Below are 16,949 nucleotides of genomic sequence, written 5' to 3'. Positions count from 1 at the left end.
GCTTCCACAGCACGTCTATGTTTATTATTCATATATATCAACACCCCTCTCATGTAGGCCTTGCTAGCATCCCAAACCATATCCATAGAGGTGCCCTTATTCATATTAATTTCAAAAAAATCCTTCATCCGCTGTTTGCATTCTTCCACATTTCTCTGATTTCTAAACAAATTCTCATTTACACGCCACGAGCGCCTATCTCTATTCTCCTTATCAATCTCTAACCAAACTGGACTATGATCAGAGATAGTTCTTGCACAAATCTTCACCTTTTTAGTCCTCAAAAAAAATCATTAGTCAACAAAATAAAATCAATCCTAGAAAAAGATTGATGTCTGTCAGAATAAAAAGTATAATCCTTTTCCTGCAAATGTCTCTCACGCCAAATATCTCGCAGTTCCAAGTCATCCTTCATTTCAAAAAAAGATTTAGGCAGTCTAGCATGACTTGGGATGCGCTTAAAAGCTCCAGCCTTGTCCATCTGTACATCCAAAACACCATTCCAGTCCCCCATAAAAATAAAAGATTTATAATCCAACTGGGTAAGCTTTGTGTGAAGTAAACTAAAAAAATCTGCTTGTTGTTGATTAGGAGCATATAATCCAACTAAGAGCGTCTTTTTACCTTCTAGCAGCAGCTCTATCATAACGTATCTTCCATGCTTATCTGCTTCAATTAAGTCTGCTGTTAAGGCACTTTTAACATAAACAACCACTCCATTTTTCTTATTCATTGCAGAAGCAACAAATTGCGTACCCAACCTTGAGTTCGATAAATACTTTTGATCCACAACTCTAATATGCGTTTCTTGCAAACATATAACATCTATCTTAAATTGCTTTAAATATTGAAAAACTTTCTTCCTCTTCTGTGGTGAATTTAGTCCATTAACGTTCCAAGTTAAAAATTTAGTTGCCATGCATATCCTCCCAAAGCTCTTGGAGCACTGCTTTGATAGGGCTATCTTCTTTAGGCCGTGCTCCTCCCACTGCTTGGCTGTAAGTACGTTGTGGAAGTTCCGAAGACTTTTGCTGGTCTTGTTCTTTTATCTTTTTTGATCGTTTTAAAGCAGCACGCGTTACCCTTTGCTCTCTAGGATCATCCAAAGAAGTTATAGCTTGATCTCCTCCAGCACTGTTTTCCTCTGCTTCAGCCTCTTGATGTTCTCCTTCTCCAGATCCCTTTGCAGCTTCCAGAAGTGTTAATGGGGTTGCTTTTAAAACGTTATTGTAAAAATCACGCGCTTGCTTCACAGTAACCAGCCGGTACCTTTTACCTTCATGCATCACCATCAACCCAACTGGAATCTCCCATCTGAACCTTATATCTCGTTGCTTGAGCTCTTGCACAAGAAATGTAAAATCCTTCCTTCTCCTTAAAATCTTTGGAGGAATTTCTTTTAGAACCAAGACTTCTTGATCAGCAATCACAACTTTAGCATCATAGGCAGCTTGTATAACTTCATCTCTAATTTCCCTTTTTGCAAAGTAAACCACCACATCTCTAGGCAACTTTCTCTGTCTAGCAATCCATGAATTCACACGGAACACTTTATCCATACCTGCTCTTATTTCAGATGCTGGCTGATTCAATACCACTTCGAGAGCCTCAGAAACCAGCTGCTTTAAATCTTCCTTAATATTCTCTTTTAAGCCTCTGATTCTAACAGCAAACTGCATCTGGTAATATTGAGCAAGACTTAATTCTCTTTCCATTTTGTCTCTTAAATCTTCATTCTCCAGTACTTTTGCTTCTAATATGGCATTCTTTTGAGTCAAATCATCCACTTTTTCATCCAGATCTTCCACACATTCCGCCACTTTATGCACTGAAGACAAAATGTCTACCTTCATCACGCTGAACTTCTGTTCCATCCTCTCTTCCATTCTCTCCTCCAATTTCTCCAATTTCTCCTCCATCTGTGCAAATTTATCACCCAGTGATTCCAAAATTACCTGGGCATGTTTTTCAAGAGCATCTCGTAAGTCCTTCGGTGTCAATACATCAGGAGGATGCAACGCCTGCAATGATGATTGTTGCACCGGAGAAGTTCCACCACTCCGAAGAGTTTTAGGGGGAGGTTTAGCCGCCATCTTTTACTTTCAATTGTGACGCACTTTCACTTTAAGTTTAAAAAGTCCATCAAGCTCGAGAGTAAAATAAAATAATCCTCTTCACCTTTTCCTCTTGTACCGCTCTGCCTGCTCTTATTACTCCATAGTCCTTCCTTCAGGCAGGGGTGTTTGCAGACGCCTGGCTCTGCTCCAAGAAATCCGGAGCAGAGACGCTGGCCAGCTGGGAGCGACCCAGGCTTTGGGGGAGTTCAATCCTTCAGCCGCCCAAGCTCCAAGCTCAGGCGGCCCCGGAGAACTCGACCCCTACCTGGGGCCTCACCCCCTCCTCTTCTCCCGAGGAGGGGGCTTCAAATTCGCCCGAACAGCTGATCGGCGCTGTTTCGGGCGAAAATCACTCAGCTGAGCCGCAGGCAGCCCGGGAAGGCTGTCTCCGGCGCCGCGCAGCCACCGGAAGTCCGGAATAAAAATATTTCATCAAGAGACAAAGTTGCTGAAATAACTGATAAAAAGTCTCACCATTCCTATTTAAAATATATTTCTTTACTCTGCTTCTAATTAAGTGCTTCCAACTAACAATAAACTTTTCCAGTACCATTTCTATTTATTTATTCTTAGTTATATATCCTGTGTTATTTTGTTAGCATGAATTTTTAAGGCTCTTTAGTTTGAAAAGCTTATGTTATTTAACAAATTTTCAGGAGAAATTTTTTATTTATTTTCAATTATTTATATGCTGTGTATTTAAATGATTCTGGGTGGCTTATAGTAATAGGTCAAAAACAGTTTAATTAAGTATTTTGCATTTGATGAATAACATTTTAATTCTTTGAGTGATGGTTTTACAGGTAGGCTTAGAAGCGTAGGTATTAATTTATTTTGCTTCCTTCCCTCGCTCCTTGTAGGGATAATGGGGTAATTCTGAACCCAGAGGAGAATAAAATATGTAGAAAAAGTAGGCAATTTGAAAAATACAGTTTCAGTGAATCAGTACTCAGGATCCAGTATTTTAGATTGAGCATTTATAGGTTATTCTTTTTTAGATTAATTCAGGGTTCTCTAACTGTGGGTCATGACCCCAAGAACTGAGAGTCACAAGCAAAGTTGGGCAGAGTCACAAGTTTTGTTTAAAGCGAAGCAGATCCAAAACCCCTATCATCAAAACTGACTCCCACTCTCTGTGTACAGAAGAAGCAGTGAGCAAAGCCTGGCGTACAGCAGATGTTGTATTAGCTTCCAAAAGACTTTTGAACACAATTGAAAGGACTGGTTTTAAGTAATAATCCCCTTTATGGCTTGGTATCTGTAGAATTCCCTTATTTCAGGTGGAATCAAACCTTCCAGTTTGACTGTCCCAAATGGGGTTCTTGGTAGCATCCCTTATATAAGATGGTCTGGTGGGGGAGAAATAATAAATATTTTGAGATAAGGGAACAGCCTAACTGTGGAGATCCAAATGACATCTTCCTTGCCAGCTTTGCAGAGGAAAGTTGAGTTAACTTTTCTGTGGAGCTTATAATGGATGAGGGAGGGATTTGGGAGGTGTGGGTTTGCTTTATTGTCTTTATGAGAACTACGGAGTGTTTTAAAAACTGCTGAACATTTATGTGGAATTGGCATATTAAAATATTACTAATAAATCAAATACCAAGCTGAACAGTATTATTTAATATTAATTTCATGATTTATTATTTAGTTTTATGATTTATTATTTAGGACATTGCAGTCCAGGTAGTTCTTGACTTACAACTGTTTGTTTAATGGTAGTTTTGAAGTTATGATGGCCTTGGAAAAAAGTGACTTACAACCTGTCCTCAAAGTTACGAGAGTTGTGCCACCCCCACCTTCACATAATTGCAATTTTGGCATTTGCCAACTGGCTCACATTTTTAACTGTTACAGCATCTCAGGGTCAAGTGATTGTGATTTGTGATCTTCCAGCAGATTTCCAATAAGCAAGGTCAATTGGGAAAGACAGATTGTGTGATTCACTTAACAACCATGTGTTTTGTTTAACAGCTGCAGTAGAAATGGTCATCAAATTGGGTCGAGTCACATGATGACTCTGTTAGCTACAGCATCACTTAGCAACTAAACTCTGGCCCCAGTTGGGGATCTAATTTGAGTAATATCTGTATTGCAAAGGTTGAGAACCTCTGGGTTAAGTTTTCATTTGAGCCTTACTCAGGAAAACCTGGATCTTGGTTGTTCTGGGAATAGCTCTTCAAAGTAATAAGCAACCATACTTCAACAACACGATAGTAACACAAATAAACTTACAAACTGTATTCCTCCTTATAGTGTTTTCCTCACATATAGCTCTGAGAAAGTCCTTCAGCCTCACAGTTCAGAAAAGACATAGGATCTATTGCTAACAGGGCCAAGTGGGACTGAGAAAAAAAATGGGGAGGAAGAAATGCATCTGAAATATCATTTAATATTTCAAATACTTCAATGGATCAATATTTTTTATTTATAGCAGAACCTGAGACATAACTCACTTGAGATATAAGGACAGTTAGTTGTTGATTTCAAAAGAGACAAAAAACAATGGAGAAAAAAAATACATTGTCTTAGACTGCTGCAAGAAGAAAGTGGGATGGAAAGAGTTCAGAGGAACAGTTTTCCCCCAGGCCTTTCACATGTTTAAAAGCACTGTGCTTGCTGGTAACTTTTAGATACAGAAATCTGCAAGCATTGCAATATATCCAATTACAGCACAGACCAGCAGAAACTTGGATATGTTAAAAAAACTTCCTGTTACAGCAAAAAGAGAAGCAAATGGAGTGTGTGGTAATATTGGAAGCCACAATGAAAAAGTTGCTGTAGTTTCTTTTGGTCTGTGCAGTTCCAAGCCAAGTGGGTCCCAAGCTAGACCCAGTCCAAACCACTACCATAAACCAACATCTCCTGATTAGTTTAGGCCAGAAATGATGAGTTCTGGGTATTTCTAGAAAGTGGCGGCTTTCTGCAGAAAAAGAATGGTTGATTTAAACTGAATTAAACTGAAATGTTTATTACAGCACAACCTTTCATGGACCTTAGTCTGCTCTTGTTGTTTATTACGCTGAGATAGTTGGTGGGTATGTCACAGACTGTGTCATGATAGGGAATGGTTTAAGCTTGCTTTGTGTGAAGAAATCTTAATTTGTCTTTAATTCTTTGGAGGCAATGTTAAACCTAACATAGAATTACATAGAATAACAGAGTTGGAAGGGACATTGGAGGTCTCCTAGTCCAACCCCTTGCTCAAGCAGGAGACTCTATACCATCTTGAACAAATGACTGTCCAATCTGTTCTTAAAACCTCTAGTGATGGAGCACCTACAACTTCTGGATGCAAGCCATTTCACTAATCAATTGTTCTCACTGTCAGGAAATTTCTCCTTAATTCTATATAGAGATATTATATAGATTGAGATAAAACAAAGTTTAACCATATTGTTTTTCAAGAATTGACAATTCAGAATAGCTTACCTTTTATGAGAGTTTTCACCAGTAGGACCTGATATAATTAGACAGCTTTATAATCCTGATATAATGTAGGGAATGTTATGAATCTCTATCTCTCCTGGAAAAATGCTGTGCCTTTTCATTTGCTATAGAAGCTCAAAATGTTCATATCCAGACATTTATCAATTGTGTTACATATATATTATGATACTACCATAAATAGTATATCTGCAGAAAACCTTTAAGTTCAGCCAAAATGTTGACTTATTTCTGAAAGCATAATAGCTAGCAGTAATATCTATCTTCTGTATTGGATAAAGCAAAATTTTCTGTATCATCAGAAAACTAACCAAGTATACTTTATGTTCCTTTCTATCACTTATTGCCTTTTTCCACCATTAGGTGGCATAAAGTAAATGTGACAGAATAAATGTGGTCACACAGAGAGAGACAGAAAGACAGAGAGACAGAGACAGAGACAGAGAGATGGCATGACAAAATTGGCATCTTTAAAGTGCCAAATTCAAGTGGTAATAGTTTCTTGTCTTTCAGCTGAAAGGTAGGCACCCTCAAATGCTTCGGGGTTAAGCCTGCAGACCAAAGTCCATCTTCCTCCTTGAACATCTGACTCCCATCCAGTTGTCAGCCACAGTTTTTCTTCAACTGTGTTCACTAGATTTGTCTGTATTATTTATTTATTTATTTATTTATTTATTTATTTATTTATTTATTTATTTATTTATTTATTTGGTTTATATACCGCCCTATTCCCAAAGGACTCAGGGCGGTTTACAAGGCAAAATTTAAAAACAATCCAATATAAAATTAAAATAAATTAAATTAAGTCTAGCCACAAAAATTAAATCACAATTTAAAAACATTAAACCCCTCAGTCCAGACCAGATAGCTCAAAGAGCCAGGTTTTTAGGTCCCCGCGAAATGAACGAAGGTTGGGGGAAGTCCGGAGTTCTGTTGGCAGTTGATTCCATAGGGCAGGCGCACCCACAGAGAACGCCCTCCCCCTGTGGATCGCCTGTCGGCAATCCTTGACTGGCGGTACCCTGAGTAGGCCCTCCCTGTGGGAGCGCACAGGACGATGGGAAATTGATGCTGGCAGCAGGTGCTCCCTTAGATAATCCGGGCCCATGCCATTTATGGCTTTATAGGTTATCACCAGCACCTTGAATCTCACCCGGAGGGCAACTGGAAGCCAATGCAGCTCGCGGAGAAGAGGTGTTACATGGAAGTATCGGGAGACTCCCATCACAACTCGCGCGGCTGCATTCTGCACCAGCTGAAGCCTCCAAGTGGTCCTCAGGGGCAGCCCCATGTAGAGAGCATTGCAGTAGTCTAGCCGGGAGGTCACGAGTGCATGGGTGACTGTGCGTAGGGCATCTCGGTCCAGATAGGGCCATAACTGGTGCACCAGGTAAACCTGGGCAAAAGCCCCCCTGGCCACGGCTCCTATATGATCTTCCAAACTGAGCCGTGAATCCAGGAGGACACCCAAGTTGCAGGCCCTATCAATGGGGGGTAACACCTCACCCCCATAGTTAACGATGGAAAAAATTGGTTAGTCTGAGATGCCGGTATGCACAGCCACTCAGTCTTGGCAGGATTGAGACGAAGCCTGTTTCTCCCCATCCAAACCCGGACCGCTTCCAGGAAACGGGACATCACGTCGAGGGCATCACTGGGTTGGTTCGGGGTGGAAAGAAAAAGCTGGGTATCATCAGCATACTGATGATACCCCACCCCGAAACCACGAATGAGCTCACCCAGCGGCTTCATATAGATGTTGAACAAGAGAGGAGAGCGAACCGACCCCTGAGGAACTCCACAAACGAGAGGCCTTGGGGCGGACCTCTGCCCTCCCATCAACACCGACTGCGAGCGACCCAGGAGGTAGGAGGAGAACCACTGTAAAAGAGTGCCCCCCACTCCCAACCCCGAGACGCCGCAGTAGGATACCATGGTCGATGGTATCAAAAGCTGCTGAGAGGTCTAATAGGACTAGGACAGAGGAACAACCCCTGTCCCGAGCCCGGCAGAGATCATTCACCAGTGCAACCAATGCCGTCTCCGTGCTGTACCCGGTTCTGAAGCCCGATTGGTATGGGTCCAGATAATCAGTTTCCTCCAGGAACAGAGGGAGCTGAAGTGCCACCATGCTCTCAACCACCTTCGCAAGAAAGCGAAGGTTGGAGACCGGATGATAGTTATTCAAAATAGCTGGGTCCAGGGCAGGCTTCTTGAGGAGGGGCCTCACCACCGCCTCCTTCAAGGCGGCAGGGAAGGTACCCTCCCTCAAGGAAGCAGTTATTACTGCCTGGAACCAGCCTCGTGTCTCCTCCCGGGCTGCATATACCAGCCAGGAGGGGCACGGGTCCAATAAACACGTGGTGGAACTCAGTCTCCTCATGATCCTGTCCACCTCATCTGGGGTCACAGGATCGAATTCACTCCAGGTAACATTCTCTAGACCGCTCGATTCCTCCCCATCAGTCTCTGCCCAGTCAGAATCCAAACCGGCTCGAATCTGAGCGATTTTGTCCGTCAGATGATAGCTAAAGTCCTCGGCTCACCCCTGCAAGGGCTCCTCCTTCACCTCCTGATTAAAGAGGGAGCGAGTCACCCTAAACAGGGCGGCCGGGCGATTATCTGTGGATGCGATGAGGGCAGTGAAGTAATTAGACTTCGCTGTCCTCATTGCCGCGAGATAAGACCTTGTAAAGGTTCTTAACCGCAACCGGTCAGACTCAGACCGGCTGGATCTCCAACAGCTCTCTAGACCTCGTCTCCGACGCTTCATCTCCTGGAGCTCCACAGAAAACCATGGAGCCCACCGGGATCTGCGCCGGGTCAAGGGTCGCAAGGGTACAACACAGTCGAGGGCCTCGGTGGCAGCCCTTTCCCAGGCATCCACCAAGGCGTCGGCTGGGCTGTGAGCGAGGGGGATAGGTATAGACCCAAGCGCCATCTGGAACCGTTCCGGATCCATTAGGCGCCTGGGGCGGAACCATCTGGTCGGTTCCGCAGCCCATCAGCGGGGGGTGGCATAGTGGAAGACTAACCGCAGGAAGTGATGATCGGACCATGACAGGGGGATAATAGTTGGCGAGCCCCCTCCCAGATCATCAAACCACTGCCCAGATAAGAAAACTAGGTCAAGAGTGTGTCCTCCCCATGAGTCGGACCCTGAATTACTTGGGTCAGGTCCATGGCTGTCATGGAGGCCATGAACTCCCAGGCTAACTCAGATGACCCTCCCAGAGAAGGCAGGTTAAAGTCGCCCAGAACTATAAGTCTGGGAAACTCAACCGTCAACCCTGAGAGGACGTCAAGAAGCTCGGGCAGGGCCATTGCTACATAGCTGGGCACCAGGTATGTTAGCAACAAGCCCAACTGAGCCCTAGGGCCACAGCTCAGGAGGAGGGATTCACTCCCGCCTATCTGTACAATAGTGGTCTCCTGCGGAAATAAGGTCTCCCGTATAACTACCGCCACCCCACCGCCCCTGCCCTGAGCCCGTGGCCGATGTAACACACAGAAACCTGGAGGGCAAAGCTCAGTCAGAGGGACACCTCCCTCTGAGCCCAACCAGGTTTCTATAATGCATGCCAGATCCGCGTGTTCCTCCTCGATCAAATCACGGATGAGGGGAGCCTTGTTCACAACGGATCTGGCATTAAAGTACACCATCCTGAGCTCAGGGGCCTGATCCCTCTCACCCCCGGATAAATGGGTACCAACTGGAGGGTCGGAGCATGCCACCGCTTGAAGACAGCGTGGGCGCGATCCCAGGTGTTGATATGGCCCTCCATGTAACTGCCTGCTGCCGTTCCCAATCGTCGTGGGGATTTGAAACCCCACCCCAATGCCAGGGAAACCAGGAGACCCGAACCCTAACCCCATCTCGCCGGGAACCATTTCAGGCCTGGACTGACGACCGGTTGGTGGGCTGATGCCTCCTTAAGTAACACCAGCTGCCTGCAATTAGTGCAGGTTCGCATCCCACCAGGCTCAAGGTTGACTCAGCCTTCCATCCTTCCGAGGTAGGTAAAATGAGGACCCAGATTGTTGGGGGCAATTAAGCTGACTTTGTAATAATGCCGCTTGGGGTGTGTGTGTGAAAGCCCTAATAAGCAGGCATATACATAGAATGAAGGCTACTGCTAAGTTTGTAAGCCGCCCTGAGTCTTCGGAGAAGGGCGGGATATAAATGGAATTAAATTCCCTCCCAGCCCTACCATTCCCCCCTCCCTAACCCTTTAAAACAGCCGGCTAGAAAACATATTATTGGCCTCTTAATATATCTCCACCAGAGGCCTCGCCCAACCACCTCTCGGGGTCCCAACAATTGGGCCCGTCCTTAAGGGGATTGGAGGAAAAGGCGGCAGGTCGTAACCAGAAGGGAGGTGCCCTCCTGAGGGCATACAGGTCAGCATTGGAGTAGTGCAAACGAGCCATATAATAAAAAATATCCACATAGGGCAGTTGTTAACAAATGGGTAGTCAGATGGTATTAAAATAATATCAAGATGACATTGATATTGAGTCCGGAAAGTACCTCAGGTCCACCAATCCGGCTCCGCTCTCACCTGAGCCGGAGCCAGGCAAAGGAAGCCCAACCGCCCTCTCACTACAGCTGGGCATCCAACCTGGTGTGGACAGAGTACGGGCTACTGGGATAAACCTACCCCAACTGGTCTCTCACACCAGTATGTATGTGGCCTCTTGTTTTCAAAAGTGAAGGGCCAGCCGAGGGCAAAGTAATGGAGCTTTCCACTTAACTGTTATCTTTTTGAAGGAAATTGGAAAGCAAAGAGGAAATGAATAATGTCAAGGGATGTGGCTCCTAAGGAGTGGCCTTTCTATTTCAAAGTCCTGCCCTTGTTGTCAGCACAGTTGATTAATACCTATTTTATTTATTTAATTTGTATCCCACCTTTATTATTTTTACAAATAACCTAAGGCAGCGAAGATATCCAACACACTTTCCTCCTCCTATTTTCTCCACAGGCCCAACTCCCAGCTGGCTTTGTGTCTAAGGAAGGACTAGAACTCTTAAAGGAAAATTGTATTTTAAAACTTTTCAATTAAAACAAAAAAAAAGGAAGGACTAGAACTCAAGGTCTCTCAGTTTCTGCCCTAGTGCTTTGATCACTGACCAAACTTCGTCTCTTTAATACTTTTATTACAGGCAGCCAAAATGTCATCGAAAGACTCCATTCATTACATGTTATAAAAGCTGCTGCTGAAGACCTCCTAAACCAGGGGTAGGCAACCTCGGCTCTTTTATGACTCGTGGACTTCAACTCCCAGAATTCCTGAGTCAGCTGACTCAGGAATTCTGGGAGTTGAAGTCCACGAGTCATAAAAGAGCCGAGGTTGCCTACCCCTGTCCTAAACATAGTACTTGGCCTATTTCCCACTGTTCTGCTGATCCTGATAGATTGTATAGATTTTTAAAACTTCCAGAAATGCATATGATGTTTTGGTTAGGCCTATCTCTCAACCTCTTTTTTACTTGTTCATTGTTATGCATTTTTAATATTAAGCACAACTTGTTTTTTTAATCACAGTTTATATACCGTACTTTGTTATTTTAGATTACTAACTACTTGTTTCCACCACTAGATGGCATAAATTCTTTGCTGTTCATTGTTAAGTTTTTTTTTCATGTCCATAGTCTTTAAATTGTGAATTAGACAGTTCAGAAATTAGATTCACATTGTCAGGCTTACCTGAATCTTAACTTCAGTAGTGTTGTGCATGAGCAAGATAAAATTATATCTATGAAACTGAATGATTACTTTGGATGGCTTGAGTTCTCATTAAATTATCCTTCCTTCCTTCCTTCCTTCCTTCCTTCCTTCCTTCCTTCCTTCCTTCCTTCCTTCCTTCCTTCCTTCCTTCCTTTCAGACAATGTGCCTTGGTAGCCCTTGAAGATGTGAAAGTTTATCTAATGGAAGAGTCTGGCCAGATTGCTGTAAGTGCACACCTGATCATTGGGACATAATGCTGCAATGATGGGAAACTGACGTTCAAAATACTGTTAAATTACAACTCCCAGCACCCTTAACTTTCACAACCCTGGCTGATTTATAATTCAGTAACATCTGAAGGATCCAGAAGAGATCCTTGGAGCATTAAACCTATTTTTTTTTAAAGGTGTATTGGCCAGGCATCAGTCGTGGCTTTGCTGGGATGGTAGGACCTGGAATAGCCAAGGTACACCAGATGCTGAAGCCAGACTTAATTGGAGGCATGCAGATAGTCCTCAGCTTATGACGGCAATTAGAATCAGAAGTTTTATCACTAAAAATGCAATTATTATATGAGCAGCACCTGATTTTATGTGCTTTTCTGTGCAGTTGTTAAGCAAATCACCACATTTGTTTTGTAGCTTCCCATATTGACTTTGCTTGTTAGAAATCCCCTGTAAAGGTCCCAAATGGCAATCATATGCACTCCAGGATGTTGCAAATGTTATAAATACATGCTGGTTGCGAGGTGTCCAAATGTTGATCTTATAACCATGGGGATCTGGGATGGACATAAGTGCAGGGTCCAATTATAAGTCACTTCCAACATGATCCATCTTTTTTTCTGCTTTTTGTTCAGGTCTTTGATGCAACCAACACAACACGAGAAAGACGGGATATGATTTTAGCTTTCGCCAAAGAAAATTCTTTTAAGGTGATTATTTTGTTGCAAAGTGTCTATGAAGATTCTCAGTGATTGAGGTCATGGTTGTCCCAAAAGTGTTTTTTTCCAAAAGCAACTGGACTTTTTTTTTCTTTGAAGATGTTTCACTTCTCATCCAAGAAGTTTCTTCAGAGATGAAGGAAAAAATGAAGTCCAGTTCCTTTTGGGAAAAAAGCACTTTTGGGACATTTTGTTTGAACTTTGCTCTAGTATGAAGTCAGATTAATAATAATAATAATAATAATAATAATAATAATAATAATAATAATAATACACAGCTGGAATAGTGGACTGGATCCAAGCAGAACTAAAAGCAATGGATAGAAAGACCAGAAAAATAATGACAATGAATCATGCCCTTCATCCACGCAGTGACATTGACAGACTCTATCTACCAAGGCAAATAGGTGGACACGGAATGCTGCAAGTACATCAGATGGTTGAAGAAGAAAAAATGGCTTTGGAACAATATCTGAAGGACAATGATGAAGATGCACTGAAATTATTTTTATTTATTTATTTATTTATTTATTTATTTATTTATTTATTTATTTATTTATTTAAATTTATATACCACCCTATTCCCGTAGGACTCAGGGTGGTTTACAGGGAAAATTAAAAGTTAAAATACATCACATACAATTATAAACGATTAAAACTAAGATTAAATTAATCCTTGAACTTAACTAAAACCCCATTAATTAAATAATTAAAACCCCTCAGTCTGGGCCAGACAGCTCAAAAAACCAAGTTTTCAAGTCCCTACGAAATGAGCGAAGGTCGGGGGCGGTCTTAAGCTCTGTGGGAAGCTGGTTCCAAAGGGCCGGTGCGCCCACAGAGAACGCCCTTCCCCTGGGAATAACCCGCCGGCATTCCTTAACCAGCGGTACCCTAAGAAGGCCCTCCCTGTGGGAGCGCACAGGACGATAGGAAGTTGATGCTGGCAGCAGGTGTTCCCTTAGATAATCCGGAACACCTGCTGCCGGCATCAACTTCCCAAATTAGTATATCAGGAAGGCTTATTGACTATTGGAGAGACCAAACTGGCCTACAAGAAAGACCAAATGAAGAACAGAATAGAGGCATGGGAAGAACAAGCACTACATGCCCAGTACATTAAAAAAAAATAGCTGGGAAAGCAGACAATAACCTGGCAATGGCTAAGAACAGGAAAGTTGAAGAAAAAGACCGAGAGACTAATTCCGGCTGCACAAGACCAAGCCTTAAGGACAAATGCATACAAAGTCAAAATTGAGAAGATAGCAACAAACAGTAAGTGCCGCCTATACAAAGAAGCTGAAGAAACAGTGGACCACCTGATAAGTGCAAGAAGATCGCACAGACTGACTACAAACAGCGGCATGACAAAGTAGCAACAATGGTGCATTAGAAGATCTGCAACAAATATCATCTGCCTGTAAGCAAGAACTGGTGGGATCATAAAATAGAGAAACTCATAGAAAATGATAAAGTTAAACTGTGCTGGGACTTCAGAATTCAAACAGACAAGCACCTGCAACATAACACCCCGGACTTAACAATTGTCAATAAGAAAGACAAAAAAGTCTGGATAGTGGACGTGGCAGAGCCTGGAGACAGCAGAATAGACGAGAAAGAACTGGAGAAGATAACAAAATACAAAGACCTACAAATAGAAATAGAAAGATTGTGGCAAAGGCAAGCAAGGGTAGTACCAATAGTAATAGGCGCCTTTGGTGCAATCCCAAAACAACTGGAGCACCACCTGAACACCATTGGCATTGACAAATTCACCATTAGTCAATTGCAAAAGGTGGCCTTACTAGGAACTGCTTCCATCCTGCGACGATATCTGTAATACCATCAAACATCCACATCTGTCTATCCCAGGTCCTTGGTAAGAACTCGATAGGTAGACAAAAATGCCAAATCCAGTCTGAACATCTGACTGTGCAATGAATAATAATAATAATAATAATAATAATAATAATAATAATAATAATAATAATAATAATAATAATGATGTTGGAAGGGACCTTGGAGGTCATCTAGTCCAATCCCCTGCTCAGGCAGGAAACCCTATACCCTTTCAGACAAATGGCTGTCCAGTCTCTTCTTAAAAACTTCTGGAGGCAGGTTGTTCCACTGGTTAATTGTTCTAACTTGTCAGGAATTTCTCCTTAGTTCTAGGTTGCTTCTCTCCTTGATTAGTTTCCATCCATTGCTTCTTGTCCTGCCTTCAGTGCTTTGGAGAATAACTTGACTTCCTCTTCTTTGTGGCAGCCCCTGAGATATTGTTAATACAGTGGAAATCATATGATTCCAGGATGTTGCAAATGGACATTTGTCTTTTGCTTTAACTTTGATTTGCCAAATGAAAAAGTACTTTTGCCATAGGCAATCTCATGTACCAATTTGTGAATTTCTTTAAATAAATAAACTTTGCTATTCCTACAACATAAATAAGTACCCTAGCTTCATCAACATTTTTTCTATTCAGCTGACTTTGTGTCCAGCATACAGTCATATTTGAAGAAGTAGCTAAGACAAGTTCCAGCAGAAAATTGACTAGTCTTTTCCAAAAGACATATTGTGCTATGCCTGTGAGTCAGTAAGCAACCCTAAATTGATCATACTGGAATTTTTGTAAACATGTATATTGCTGTGGATTTTTAATGGTTAATTATTGGTCAGTTAAATATGCAGATGATAAAATGATGCATTGGGGGATCCAATAGTTGCTTGGGTTTTTATCACATTTTAAAAAGATCCATTTGGTCACATCCTGTTAATTGAAAATCCTCATCTTCTAGTCGAAGGTGAACTTTGATTCAGGTTCAAAAAACCCCTGAAAGCAACCATTTCCTACCATCTGTCCTTTTTCTTGCAGTCTGCAAGATGGAAGAGAGGGAAAAGAGGATGAGAGAGAAATGCGAGAAGAGAGAGAGAGAGAGAGAGAGAGAGAGAGAGAGAGAGAAAGAAGATAGTACTGTAAAGATAGGACACCACCCATTTGTGGTCTGGTTCTACCCACCGTTTTCTTTGACCTACCCTTATCTTGGTATGCAGTGCCGCCATGAACAAATTACTTCTGCAGAAAGGCAGTTCTTGAAAGAAATTTTTTTTTATCCTGGCTCCAGTATTTTTGTATTTTAGAAATTAAAATTCATTTTTTCTTTTGAAGGTTTTTTTTGTGGAATCTGTCTGTGATGATCCAGAAGTCATTGCTGCCAATATATTGGTTAGTATTTTACATTCTCTCGCTTTCTTTTGCTCAGTCATTCCTGCTGAAGAAAGAATGAGCATCATTGGAGCATTATTAAGCTTAGGCTCTATAGCCAGAGTTAGAAGTCAAACCAGTTAGATCCACGTCAAACCAGTGAGAAATCATGTTTTCAAAGCAGACACAGTATGTGCAACACCAAAAAGAGTGCAAAATAGGAAGATAAATACAGATGGTAAATCCTTGAACTGGGCACTGAGTATTAGTCTGCTAATTCTGTTAGCTCTGTCCCACTCTGCACAAACCTTTCTCCTTTACAGAATTTAATTTTGCCGAGATTATATTGCCCTACAGTGACCGCAACATATTAGAGTGCTAGAGTCTTTAGTGTTTGTTTGTTTATACAATAATAGATTGTATAAACTGAATACTGGCTCTGGGTGACATACAAAAAAATCAAAACAGATACAGTGTCTAAAAGCAAAGCAAAAAGTGCAATAAACGTAAATAAAGTAAATGGACACATCCTGGTAGCAATTGTGTGTAACTAATGCTCCATCAGCTAACATTGTTCTGTTAGATCTAATGAGGAGAGAAGTGGTCCTTAGATATTCAGGCCATATGCCATAAAGGGCTGGATAGGGGATAATTACCCATTGCAGTAGTACAACCACAGGATATCTTAGCATGCATAGGCCATAGGGATGTAGGACATAAACCCTTGATATACGGTATTGTTGTTTCTTTGGGGAGAGGGGAATATTTGCTCTACTGTGTGATTATGTAACCACTATATATCCTGGTTTGATTATACTTATTCCATAAATACCAGGCTAGGGTATCTAGAGTTGCCTGATGTAGGTAGATGATACTTGTCTGAGGAGTTATAAGAATTGCTTATTAATTATTTTTCTTGGGTTTTCTTGGAATATTTTACACTGTTCCCAAGAGTAAAACAAGCTAAGATTTCTTGTCTCACTGTAAGAGTTAATCAATTTACCAATGGAAAAGTTTCTGTGTGAAACCCAACAATCAATAATGACTTTTTTTTCATTATCTGGTGTCATTTCCCTGAGTATTCTTTTCCTATTGCACCCAAAAATATACATGCCTATCTATCTCAAGATAATGATCAATCTATCTAATGCACCAGTTTGTATATATTTATATTATAATAAAAGTTTAGGTTTTACAGTGCTCTATTACTATAAGTGCTATTGCAGCAGATTAACATAGATTCCCCTATGAACTGTCTAATAAGAGTCTTCCTAAGACGTGGTTTGGGGTGGGTCCTGACAGTATGCATAAATGCTAGAATATTTTGTATTAAAATATATGTTTTTGTTGTGTTATGTCTTAAAAATAGTGTTGTCTCAGTTAAATAGACAACATTAAAGCAGGTAATGCTTTCCCAAACATCGATGTAATACTTTTGAAAGTATATTCATTAGATGTATTTATAAAATAAATGGATTATAGGATTTTAAAAAGTCTCTTAAAATTATTTGGG

General features: G+C 41.7%; 1 protein-coding gene across 1 annotated transcript in view; it reads left to right on the top strand.

Moving 5' to 3' along the window:
* Positions 1-16,949, top strand: part of PFKFB2 (6-phosphofructo-2-kinase/fructose-2,6-biphosphatase 2) — a 43,443-nt gene that overhangs the window by 9,948 nt on the left and 16,546 nt on the right. Inside the window, exons 5-7 of the mRNA XM_083359281.1 lie at positions 11,452-11,518; positions 12,154-12,228; positions 15,401-15,457. Coding sequence (XP_083215407.1) covers positions 11,452-11,518; positions 12,154-12,228; positions 15,401-15,457 — 199 coding nt within the window. The remainder of the gene's footprint in view (positions 1-11,451; positions 11,519-12,153; positions 12,229-15,400; positions 15,458-16,949) is intronic.

Source organism: Vipera ursinii (assembly GCF_947247035.1).
Source record: "Vipera ursinii genome assembly, chromosome: 3".
Taxonomy (NCBI): domain Eukaryota; kingdom Metazoa; phylum Chordata; class Lepidosauria; order Squamata; family Viperidae; genus Vipera; species Vipera ursinii.
The sequence above is the reverse complement of the archived record's forward strand: the minus strand, read 5'-3'. Positions and strand labels throughout refer to the sequence as shown.